The sequence below is a fragment of the Gracilinanus agilis genome, chromosome 2 (genome assembly GCF_016433145.1).
Source record: "Gracilinanus agilis isolate LMUSP501 chromosome 2, AgileGrace, whole genome shotgun sequence".
Lineage (NCBI taxonomy): Eukaryota > Metazoa > Chordata > Mammalia > Didelphimorphia > Didelphidae > Gracilinanus > Gracilinanus agilis.
In genome coordinates this window covers 218,530,783-218,543,590 of record NC_058131.1, presented here as the reverse complement: position 1 = coordinate 218,543,590, position 12,808 = coordinate 218,530,783, and the positions used below count along the sequence as shown (strand labels likewise).

The 12,808-nt window shown below is 37.6% G+C and overlaps 1 protein-coding gene across 2 annotated transcripts; it reads left to right on the top strand.

The window, feature by feature from the left end:
* Window positions 1-1,222: 1,222 nt before the first annotated feature.
* On the top strand, window positions 1,223-10,236 carry CEBPZOS (CEBPZ opposite strand). 2 transcript variants are annotated; one of them, XM_044660966.1, is made up of 5 exons: window positions 1,223-1,260; window positions 7,504-7,619; window positions 8,405-8,449; window positions 9,697-9,781; window positions 10,073-10,236. In XM_044660966.1, exons 2-4 carry the CDS (start codon window positions 7,505-7,507, stop codon window positions 9,777-9,779), a joined length of 243 nt encoding a protein of 80 aa, XP_044516901.1. In that variant the 5' UTR covers window positions 1,223-1,260; window position 7,504; the 3' UTR covers window positions 9,780-9,781; window positions 10,073-10,236. The 2 variants fall into 2 exon arrangements, with proteins under 2 accessions (XP_044516901.1, XP_044516900.1); XM_044660965.1 differs by lacking the exon at window positions 1,223-1,260 and adding an exon at window positions 5,937-6,342.
* Window positions 10,237-12,808: the final 2,572 nt, after the last annotated feature.

Below are 12,808 nucleotides of genomic sequence, written 5' to 3'. Positions count from 1 at the left end.
GGTCCTAGGTTCAAATCTGGCCTCAGATACTTCCCAGCTGTGTGACCCTGGGCAAGTCACTTGACCCCCATTGCCTACCCTTAACTCTCTTCCACCAAGGAACTAATACACAGAAGTTAAGGGTTTAAAAATAAAAAAAAAAAAAAAGAATAGCTAACAATATTATAATACCCAACATGTACTTAGAGAACCCTAAGAGCAACTAATTGCTACTGATATTCTTTTAACATATGAGAAAAGTGAGACTCAACTTGCCCTTCTATCCCAAAAGGAGAGTGAGGCAGGATTTGAATTTGAATTTTCCTCATCCTTAGGTCAGCTATCAGTTCACTGCCTCATGCTGACAGACCTCTGGATTTGAGGCGAGAAGACCCGGATCCATCTCTCTGCTTTAGGTAATCTCTCTGACCATCTCCCATGCCTAGAAAGCTCTCCCTCCTCTGTTCGGCCTGCTGATTTCTTTCGGTTCCGTTAAGTCCCTACTAATGCCCACTTTCTACAGGAAGCCTTCTCAACACACACCCCTTAATTCCACTTCCTTCCCTCTAATTGTTTCCTATTTATTCTGCATATAGTTTGCACGTTATGCTCCCATCAGATTGTAAGCTGCTTGAGGGAAGGCCGTGTCTTTTGCCATTTTTGGTATTCGCAGGGCTTAGCAGAGCCTGGCGTACAACTAACTCTTAAAAAATAAATGTTTATTGATTGATTTATGTACCCTGGGCAAGCCTCCTCCCCGAACTTCCACTGAACCTCCCTGAACCTGCAAAAAAGAGGCTGATAATAATACGACCTGCCTCCCGGGGTTGTTGGGAAATCAAATGCGATCGATCGTATATATAAAGCGCTTTGCCAAAATGCACATAATGCGCTGTACCAACTCCAAAACGCTATACTAAGATGAGCGACTAGCGTATATTAGCCACCGCCTTCGCCATCTTCACTGGAGGGAGAGTTAGGGAAATCTCTCCTAGGACTGTCAGGACCATGGAGAAAGAACACCTCCTCTGAAGTTGAAAAAGTCTCTCCTAGCTGAAGTAGACAGCGACCAGAGGGCGTGGCCAGAGAGGGAGCGATCCTTATTAGAGGAATTCCAGCTGGATAGCCTCTCAGAAGGCTTCAGGGGCGGGTCTAAAAGGCTCTAGGGGTGGGACTTAAAGCATGGCAGCCACTCGGAAGTCTCGGGGCGGAGTTAAATGCCGCAGAGGTCGGACCCATTGCTTCCACTGGACATGCGCAGCGGTGTTTCCAAAGGTGCAGGTAAGCATCTAGCATTTGGGGCTCCGGTTAGTGCGCTCCAGCTGTGTGCCTTTGGTGGACCTTAGGACAGTAATGGGGCTGGATGAGGTTCCTATTTGTTTAGTCCGATGCTTTCTAACTCTGAGTATAGGGGTCACCCCGTGGAGCCACGTCCTGGTCAGAGAAAGTGTCTGCAGTGGAAGGAGGGTAAATGTTCAGTTCACTTCCGGGTCGTCCAGGAGTTTTGGTTTCCCCTTGTGGTGTCTTCACCAAAGCGTACCCCGCTCCCTACATGACTCCGTGAAGCAGATTTAGCAGAGGCACTACCGCAGGGGGGCTGGTTGTTGTGTATCTTATCTAAACCGCCCCACATTAGCACTCTGCTACTTAAGAATTTATACGTTTAAATTTGCTCAACAATACCTAGACCTGTTGTAAACAAAGTACTTTGAATTTTTTTTTTTTTAGTTTAAAGAATTGAACATAAGTAAAGAGTTTTTGCAAATTTGTAGATTCTGTATTATTATTATTCTTTACTCAAAGCCTGTAGGCCTAAGGCAGCTAGGTGGTTCAGTGGTGGACTTGGAGTCAGGAAGACCTGCATTCAAATCCAGCCTCAGCCATTAGCTGTGCTACCCTTTTGCAAATTACTTACCTCCCTTATTAGGCCTTAGCTTCTTCAACTGTAGAGTGTATCACATCTACCTCACAGGGTTATTGTTGAAGATCAAAAGAAATACTATTTGTATTAATAACTTTTTGATGTACCTGCTGCTGGAAATAATACTTATTTCCTACACGCACACATACACACACACACACACACACACACACAGGCATTCTTCATCAGCTGGAAACATTTATTAAGTGTCTGTTCCATACAGGATTATGTACAGCTAGCAAATGGAAATATACAATAAGGTATGGGGCAGATGAGCCTAGAATTTAAAATGTATTTGTTATTAAAGTATATTTGTTGGGTAAGTGAGAATACAGAAGTCAACTTCAATTTAACCTAAGGCATATCACTTAACCTCTCTAGACCACATTATTTTCATCTGTAAAATGAGGTGGTAGATCCTTGGGGTCCCATCTCTAGCTCTAAATCTGTGGTCCTGTACACTCCATTTGCCTCCTACCCCTGTGCCTCATTGTGGGGCAAAAGTGACTGAATTCTTTCTTTGATTCTATATCTGCTGAGCACAAGTTTTGGTAGCTCTGGACAAGTTAGAAAGGCTTTTGAGTACAGACAGGTAGTTACTGATAGAAACAGCCTAAATTAGTTTGGAGAGATTCATCTTGCAAAGACTGATCACCATATGATTAACTCCTAAAACCATCTACCACTAAAATATAGAGAATAGCACAGTGCCTGGCATATACTAGGTGTTTAATGTTGTTACTCATCCTGCATTTTTCTTTTCTTTTTTTTCCAATTAAAATTTTTACTTTAGAATCAATACTGTGTATTGGTTCCAGGGCAAAAGATTGGTTAAGGGCTAGGCAAAATGGATTAAGCGATTTGCCCGGGCTCACACAGCTAGGAAGTGTCTGAGGTCAAATTTGAACTCAGGACCTCCTGTCTCCAGGCCTGGGACCCTATCCATTGAGCCACCTAGCTGCTTTTTATCCTTCATTTTCCAAGAGGACTGATGACATCCTGGGGATGATGTCTTAACTTGCATGCGATTTGAATTTAAGTAAGGCAGAATTTCAGAAAATCAACTTCACCCTGTCTTCTAAAGTCATCAAAATCCAGGGGCAAAACAATAGGCAGTATGAGCGGTGATGGCCCCAGACACAGTGAATGGTCTTGGCATCTCTGATTTCTGACCAAGCTCTAGGTGTTCCACAGCATCTGGCCTCCTTTATGGCCATTGGAACAAATTGTTCTCATCTGTCCATTCCACAAAGAGAAGGCTTCACACGCTTGGGTTAGACAACCCCTTAGACACTAATGGGTTTGAAGCCTGTAAGTTACCCTCTGTACCCTGCCGACTGAGGCAGTTTACAGGGTGTGGCTAGAGTCACAAGTGAGAGCAGGGTGGCAGGTAGACAACAGAGGTGTTGAACAAGAAGCCCCCAAAAGGGCTCAACAAGCCCTCACAACAGCTAGTCTTCCCTGCGTACTTCATGTATCCCAGGTGCTTAATAAATGTGGTTAATTAACTAGAGAAATTATATCTGCCTTAGTGGAGAGAGTACTTAAATTGATAAAATTAGTGATTATTTTAAATATATGTTCACATATATGTATATGTATGAGAAACAGATTTATATGTGGAGAGAGAGAGAGAGAGAGAGAGAGAGAGAGAGAGAGAGAGAGAGCTGTATTATTTTTTATTACTTTAGAAATATTTGGGATTCTTTTCCCCTTTTCATTACCATGCCTCTACTCTAGTTTATAAAAACACTTTCTTCAGATTCCTTATTCACTTTTTAAAGTTCTATCATAGTAGAGGTTGTGCCAAGAGGTCTTTCCGTACTTGTAGGTCTTGGGGGATATAAGAGACACTCCCTATAAATGAGCAAGATAACAGAGGTACCTGGTAGTGGATAAAAACCACCTCTGACCCCTCCCACTGACTCAACATATCCCTTCTTCCTTGGGCTTCAGTTTCTTTCTTTTTAAATAGGGATAATAAGTCTTAAATCACTGGTTTATAAAGGTGATCAGATTTGCAAAATGAGAAAGGGGAACCTAAATTAACTTTTGGAATACTGAAAAAGATACCAAACAAAAAGATAATTTTACAAAAACAGGGTGTCTGATTCTTCACATCTTGGAAGCAGCTCATGAAAAGAGATTTAGATTTTCGAAACTGAGTAAGCAAATGATGACAATGAGCTTGCTGCAGTATACTACTTAAAGAATTAAGAAAAATACCATCTCTTCCCTCAAAGAACTTAAACTATGTGAACAGAAGCAGAGAACATAAGACAATCATAATCCAATTCTAAGAAAAGTTCCAGTTGTGTCATCTTCCTTGGATTCTAGGAGAAAACAAGGTGATTGATTGGGAGATTGGCAAAAGCTGGTGAATCTGGTCTTATGTTTAATAAATTATTTCTTATATCTAGCCCTTCTCCTATTCCTATTTTAGCTCTTTTTTCTTTGTTCAGCCCTTAGCTAGAGAAAGCTCAATCACAAGATGACAAATCAATCAACCAACCCACATGTATTTATTTTTTTTAAACTCTTAACTAATGTCTTAAAATCAATAGTATGTGTTGGTTCTAAGACAGAAGAGCAGTAAGGGCTAGGCACTGGGGGTTAAGTGGTTGCTCTGGGAGGCCAGATTTGAACCTCATGTGTGTAGGCCTCGCTTTCAATCCTCTGAGCCACCTAACTGTGTCTCCACATGTATTTATTAAGTAATTACTTAATACTGTGCTAGGCACTAGGAATACAACTACAAAGAATGAAAGTGTCCCTGCCAACAAATAGCCTATATTCTAATTGAGGAAACTTTAAGTGTGTACACATATACACATATGTGTCATATGTGTAACATACATAATATGTCGTGTATGGATATATTTTATAAAACAAATTTTATTTGCATATATGTGTATATATATAAACTATATGTGTATATTGAGAAGACAGAACTCATTGAAAAAGGCCCTGATGTAGGGAAAGATTAAAGGCAAAAGGATAAGAGGACAGCAGAAGAGTTATAGAAACAACAAACATGAATTTAGACAGGCTTTGAGAGAGAGTGGAGGATAGAATGGTCCACGGGGTTAGAAAAAGTCAGACACAACTGAATGACTGAACAACCACAAAAATACTTGAATATATATAAAATATAAATATACAAACAATGTAAATTACAAAATGAAAAAATACAAATACATACACAGTAGTGAATATAAGAGAGTTCTGGAAGGAGGACACTAACAGTTGGGGAAATCAGAAAGGCTTTCTGCAGATGTTTCTTAAGGTACAGTTTAAAGCAGTGAGGGACTCTCTAAGGTCAAGGTAAGGAGGTGCTTAATAAATATTTATTGAATTAAATGTCTATACTTTGACCCAGAGATTCCACTGCCAAGCATAAACCCCAATCAGTAAAACAAGTTAGTTATTAAATGCCTGCTATGTGCTAGGCCCTGTACTGTGGAAACTCAAAGACAAAATGAAACAAAAAAAATACAAATCAAAAGAAACATTTAAATATGAAAAATCAACTGGTTTGTGTATGCACCAAAACATTTATAGCAACATTTTTTATAGTTACAAAGAATTATAAATAAAGTAGATACTCATCAATTGAAGATTGGATAACAAGTTTTGCACATGAATGTATATTAGAATATTATTTTGCTGTAAGAAAAAAAATACAATGAATACAGAGAAATTGGAAAAGTTATACAAATTGATAGATGTTGAAGCCAATATAGAAAATCAGTAAATACAATGAAAACAATGTAAATGGCTTTCATTTCTCTTCCCCATTTTTCCTCTGCCTCTTTTAATTAGTTTTTTTTTTTTTTTTTTTAATTTTTTTTTTTTAAACCCTTAACTTCTGTGTATTGACTTATAGGTGGAAGATTGGTAAGGGTAGGCAATGGGGGTCAAGTGACTTGCCCAGGGTCACACAGCTGGGAAGTGTCTGAGGCCGGATTTGAACCTAGGACCTCCCGTCTCTAGGCCTGGTTCTCAAACCACTGAGCTACCCAGCTGCCCCCTTTTAATTAGTTTTTGAAGTCCTTTTTGAGCACTTCCAAAATCTGTGTTCTATTCATTTTTCTTTTGAACTTTGCGTGTGTTTTCTTTGCTTACACTTTGTGTCTGTATCTTACTCTTTATCTCCATAAAAGTTCTCTATAGTTAGGTGCTTTTTTTTGTTGTTATCTGCTCATTTTTCCTACCTTTTTATAGGTAGGTTCTGTTCTCTGGGAGGTTTGATTGCTACCATTAGCTTTATTTCTGGGTTTTTGCCAGTCTCAGTTCTATCAAGATGGCATGATGGCCTAAGAGGTGGGAGCTCTGAGGGCCACCTCCCACTGCTGATTCAGTTAACCCTTGAGACTGCTGATGGCTGAAATTCTCTCTTCAGACTTGGATGAAATTTTTGGACTCACTGTGAGCTTTATCAGGTCAGACACACAGTAGATTGCTCTCTCTTGGGGATCCACCTTGGGTTTTTAGCAAAAAGATCAGGCTTGACCTCCCCCCCTCTACTCCCATCCCACCCCCGCTGCTTTGGGTCCACCAACTACCCCAAACTGGGATCTACGTCCTCACCACAGGCCCAGACTATAACTCCTGGCATCACTCTGGGCCCACACAGCTCTGGCTGCTTTGGTACAGACTGCCTGGACTGGAATTCTGCATTTCACTGCAGGTTTGCTTGGAATTTCAAATGGTGTGGGTTGGCTTAGACCTCTATCTGCCCAGGCAGGGTTTCAGGGTCTGGATGTTGCCTTGGGCTCAGGTTGGCACTGAGTGGCTGGCTCTTGGCTTACTCCTCACTGTTTGCTGTAGCACCCTGCTGCCTGTGCTCTCCTCTCACCCCAGTGCCCCAGATGTTCTCTGCCCACCTTTTAGGTTTTTCTCTTCTTGAAAGTTGTTTCACTTTGTCTCCTTGTTGGTTCTTTCACTCCTGTCTTCATTTTGTGTTGTTATTTTAAGATTGGTTGGAGAGGATTCTCATGGTGGTTTCAAGCTTCCCTGCTTCTACTCCACCATCTTGGCTCTAGCTAGAAAAATTATAGATTGAAAACAATATAATTGGAAAGAAAAATAAGTCAATTGAAACAATCCTGGGAAATTATGATGATCAGGTTTGGCTCAAAAAGATATGAGAAGGTATTTTGTCCCCTTCTTTACAAAGGAAAGATACTATGGGTGTGGAAATACTTCATGTGTTATAAGTTCTTTCTGATGTCCCTTGTAAGATCTTTTTCATATGTTTTTTTGATACATTGGTTATTTTTGCGAAATTATTTTTTCCCCACATTTTTATTACTTTTCATAAAAGATTGCCCACTGGAAGTGGGAGGGGAGACACATTGGAAAATGAAGATTAAAAAAAAAGAGCAATAAAAATTTACTTGGAATTAAAAAAAAATGACAATCAAGTTTTAAAAGTAGACTCCCATTGGGGAGGAAATCACATTAGTGATTCATGGTAAAACAATGTTTCCTAAATTTAAGGGAGAGAAGCAACAATTTGGAAATACTTATAAGTTTTCTTTTATATCTATGCTTACTTAGAGATTCAGTATATTAATAGAAATTATATTTTTAAAATTTAGGATGGCTCCTTCCAGTGAATTGATATCAAGAAAGATTTTCAAAGGAATTTTAGCACTTGAACTTGTTGGAATAACTGGAGCATTTTTCTTATTTAATAAAATGAACACAAGCCAAGGTAAAAGTTATTTTTTAATACTCTTGAGAGGTGCTTTTTACTACTTTCAAACCTAAAGCATATCAACATTCTTTACATAGTAGATAATTCTTAGACATTTTTAAGGGAGAGACTGGTTTTGCCCTCTTTCCCCCAACTAGTTGTCCTTTATGCCCCCAATTAATATATTAAATACAGATTTAAAGCATGAAGAAAAAGGAAAAGAACTTGAAGGTGAATAAGACAGTGGCCCAAGAGTACAGATTGGTTGGGACAGTTTCTAAGGACCATTTTTGGGAGCTTCCCTGGAGGAAACATCCTGAATGCAGGAAGTAGCATCACGGTGCTGCCAAATACTTGCTGTATTTGAATTCTTGTTAGTGTCCTTTTGCATCTTAAACTCTTAATTATTTGAGTCATAATTATACTAAAAACGTATTGCACTTAAATGTGAATCTAATAGTTCTAAACTTTTCATACAGTGTACACATTCAGATCATATAAACAGAATAGATGCCAGACAAGAAATCACTCCATGGCTAGTGTAAAAGAATTCCTGCAGCCCAGGAGAAGACAATTCAGTTTTTCCTTAAATGCTTAACTAAATTGATTTCATCATGAATACGAATCACTGTTAAAGATTTAGGAAGACCCTGCAGGTGCATCTCGGACCCAATCCACGCATTACTGAGTTACCAGAAACACTGTAAGGAGCCTCTTACCCAGAAAGCTCCCACTCTAGCATTGTCTCATGAGTTTGCTAAACATGATGAAATTCTGATTAAGGCTTTTTTTCCCCCCATCAGATTTCAGGCATACAATGAGTAAGAGGTTTCCCTTTATCTTGGAAGGTATGTTTTTCCTCATAATTCATCTAAGAATGGGTAAGCCTGTAGGAAAGAGCCAATGCTGGTAACCCCTGAGGATTTGTATCTGGAGAGGGGGGAGTGGTCCAGGGAAAAGAGCCTAGGCCTTGGGTGGCAGCTGGGTGGCTCCGTGGATTGAGAGCCAGGACTAGAGATGGGAGGTCCTGGGTTCAAATCTGGCCTCAGACACTTCCTGGGCAAGTCACTTAACTCTCATTGCCTAGCCCTTCCTGCCCTTCTGCTTTGGAACCAATATGCAGTATTAATTCTAAGATGAAAGGTAAAGGTTAAAAAAAAAAAAAAGCCTGGGCCTTGCCATCAGAAGAGACCTGGAACCCCTGGCACTTACTAGCTGTGTGTTCATGGGCATTGCACCTAACCTTTCTGATTTCTGGATCTCCATCTTCTCATCTGTAAAATGGGGATTATGCTATAATACCTACTTAAGATGTGGTTTTATGGGTAATGTATATGTAAAGTGTTTGTAAAGCTCACAGTACTATTGTAATAGCCAACTTTGACTACAAACTAAATAATTTTCCTTGAGATATCTAACTGGAATATGTGAAATTAGACTATAGTTTAGGTGGCCTGTTTTATTTACTGTGAACTGAATAGCAACCCACTCCTTCAAAATAAATAATTGAGAAGAACCTTTTTGGCTCATAGAAAACTCTTAACTTAGATGAGTGTGATAGGATGAAGGGAGCTGAATTTTTCCAACTCTGCCTAAAAGATCATTTGTAAGTGGGTAAAATGTGCTATTTATCATCCATAATGCTCTGCCACCATTTTAGCTCTTATTGAAATGTGGCACAGTGGGAAGAGTTACTAAAACTGCAGTCAGAAGATCTGAATTCAAATTCTGTCTCTTATGCTAGTAACAATATAGACTATAAGCAAGTAAGTGACTTCATCTTGTTTCTTGTAAAAGGAAGATCATTCTTGATAATAGACCTCATAGAGGCATTGGAGGAAAGTGCTTTGTAAACCTTAAAGCACTTATATGAATGTTATCATCCCAATCTACTCCTAAATGGCATATTGTCCTTGTTATGGAATTGAATTGTAATTTTATTTCTTGAAAAAAAAGTCTTAAAAAAAAAGTAAGTTAAATACATCCTGTCAGTTTCATCTCCTTTTAGTGTGTATCCTTCTGAGTAATTAAATAAATGGTCTGTTCATATTTTCTTGCTATAATAAAGTAAACTGTAACATATTCTTCTTTTTAGTATATTACAAATCCAATGAATGGGCTGGACTCTATGGAATAAGGGAACACGATCAAGAAAAATGGTTAAGCCGCAAAAATTAAAAGTAAGTCCATTTTATTTTTTTAAACTCTCACCTTCTGTCTTATAATCAGTATTGTGTATTGGTTCTAAGGCAGAGGAGCAGTAAGGGCTAGGCAATGGGGGTTAAGTGATTTGCCCAGGGTCACACAGCTAGGAAGTGTCTGAGGCCATATTTGAACCTAGGACCTTTCATCTTTGGGCCTGGCTCCCAATCCACTGAACCATCCAGCTACCCCCAAAGTCAGCTGAATTTTAAAGAAAAAGTTATTGGTTATTAAAAAAATATTCTTTTTTCTTTTGTTATATTTTTCAGCCTCTCCAGTTTGAAGATTTCTCTCTGAATTATAAAGCCAGTCAACTCATTTAGCTTCCTGTTGAAAATTTTTTATACTTTTGAAGAAAAGATTCATTTGGTTACATAATTACATCTAAAGTCTTTGACTATAAAATATGTGCATACATACATATATATACACATAAAGGTATACGTGTTGTTTATTTGTTTATTTTTTTAATTCAAGAAGGCCATATTCTAGTAGGGCAATTGAGATCCTTCACTATTCTGAAACCAGCTAGATATGGCAGGAAGAAAGGAAAAATTTTCAGTGGCAGCTGTCTGGTCATAATACATGTCTATTAGTATAAGGATAGTATTGAATAATTTTAAAATATCAGAAAATATGACTATATTTAGTTCATCAGCATTATTATAGTATAGCATATGGTAAATTATGTGATTAATAAAATAAGATCAGGAAAGTTGAAATTTTTTTTAATTTAATTGAGAGAATTAATCACAACACAAAATTCTAGTGTTTTTCCATTATTGCTAACTAAATAACTGGTTAGTTTTTTAGGTGACTTAAAACTAGTATTCTGTAAGTCACTAAGCATTTGTTGAAAGTTTAGTGTTTTACAGCATTGTGGGAAAAGTTGATAGAGATTTTTGTGGTTTTGGAATTGAAAAATTATTTACAACTTAATAAACCTGTTGCTTCACTGTAGGAGAACTCCAGAAATTTTAAGATGCTCACTGGGAATTCCTTTCAAAGAGATATTGAGAACAGGGAAGTTTTAGATTACAGGATAAAGAAAAGGTCTTTTGAATTTGCCTAGGAAGTAATGATTGCGATTTCAATGTAGAAAGAACAATTCAGACTTAGAGGAAAGAGAAAGGAGCTCAGGAATAGGAAGGGAGTTGTTTTAGAATAAATATATGCAATACATGAAGTGGTCTAAACATGAACAAGATTAAGAGAACCAAATAATTAAATATAAATATAATAAAATTAGGTGTAATTAATTATTGCATAATTAATTATAAATATGAATCAAGAGAAGAAAAAGAATGGGGAAAAACTTGGCACTTTAAGAATGTAAAGGGCTTCATAATGAGATCAGATAAGGAAGGGATACATAAAATGGAATTGCCCATTACTTCAGAAGAAAAATACAATAAACCTTTCCACAGTTATAAGCAGATTTGTGACTAATAATGGGCAAAGTGTGACGTGGAGAGGAGGAAGGAGGGTTCATTTCCTTCCCATAGTGACCACTGTTCCTTCACCGCATTTCACAGCCATTGGTAGCATGGAGCACAATTGCTCTGAGTAAGTAGCTCCATACTCTGTAATGACTTCCAGAGCTCAGCCTCAAAGACTGCCCTCCTGGCTGTATCTATGCTGTTCTTTGAAGTCAAAGGAATCCCATTCCTGACTTTCTTCTCTAAATTTGCCCTAGGTCTGATTTCAAGAGAGCTCTGGTTATAAGTGACAAAGAACAAGGCTATGAAATTACTGTTTTCTTATCTTGAAATGAAACAGTCTGAAATTATTATCTTTTTTTATTCAATTGTCTTTTCTAGTATTGACCCTGTGGAGCTGACTTTTATCTTCTAGCTATTGAAATTTTATTAGATAAATGCATAATTAATAACAAATTCCTCCTCCAGAAAATGAAATGATCGCTTTCACCTACATAATAGGGTTGTTATGAATATGTGAATATATTTTTAAAATTTTTAAACAGCGTAAGCTAATTTAAGCCTAATGTACTATATTAAATCATTTAGCTCTGTATGGAAATTGAGGAAGTTAAATTGACTAAAAGAATAGAGCCTAAAACTCAGTTCTATTTCATTATCTAATTTAACAAGTGTAGAGCATCATCTAAATTGACAGAGGGTCTAATGAATGCATGTGACATAATAGAAGTCTTTAACATGACTCATGAACGGACTCATACCACTACAGCAGGATGCTATATCCAAGGCTACAGAAGATGAACTGAGCTGGGGCTGAAGATTGCAATACCCTGGGAAAAAAGAGTTTAAAATAGGCTCACCAAAAAGCATCTGGGGAGATTGTTTAGCTTCAGTAATATTAAAGCTTACTGGTCCTTGGATGTCTCGAGTCAAAGGCCTTGACATCCATTAACACCACTTTCTCTGCCAATGCTTTTCGCTTTCTTCATGCATACCCATTGATGAACCTCTTATCTTCATCAGCTTCATCAAAAGTGCTTCTCAAGGAAATTGCATCATCTAAAAATCATTCAAGTCATCTTCATTTTCACTACCTTCCAAATCAGACCCCTCATCCCTTTGGACATTCTTTACCTAGGCACTTTGATTTTTTTTTTATCTTAATGAAAAGAAGTGAAAAATTCCCCAAACCTTTTATATTCAATAAAAAAAAAAAAAGCCAAAGCAGTAATGGCTGGAGAACTAAAGAAAAATGCCTTATTCAGCAAAGTCAAGATCATCCTGGTTAATTGTGTTAAAATAATATTTCAAGATGTGTCTTAAGAAAAGAGACAAATCAAAACAAAAGTAAGGTATAGCAAAGAACAAAAAGATTTGAATGTTTTTTATGAACCCATGCTGAAGGCTTTTAAGATATTTAAAACTGGTAGAATTCTCTAGTTAATGTAATAAAAAGAAATGGTTTGTTGAATTATATGCACCTATATACTTATAGTTCTCAGTCTTATTATCAAATGATACAAGTTTTTTTATAGTACGTTGATCCTTTGTCTTGTTCCAGAGTTT

Coding starts and splice junctions, on each gene's coding strand:
- CEBPZOS (XM_044660965.1), top strand. CDS start 6,281: ATGGCTGAAATTCTCTCTTCAGACTTGGATGAAATTTTTGGACTCACT. Junction 6,343..7,503: donor CTCACTGTGAGCTTTATCAG/GTCAGACACACA, acceptor TTTAAAATTTAG/GATGGCTCCTTCCAGTGAAT. Junction 8,450..9,696: donor GTTTCCCTTTATCTTGGAAG/GTATGTTTTTCC, acceptor TCTTCTTTTTAG/TATATTACAAATCCAATGAA.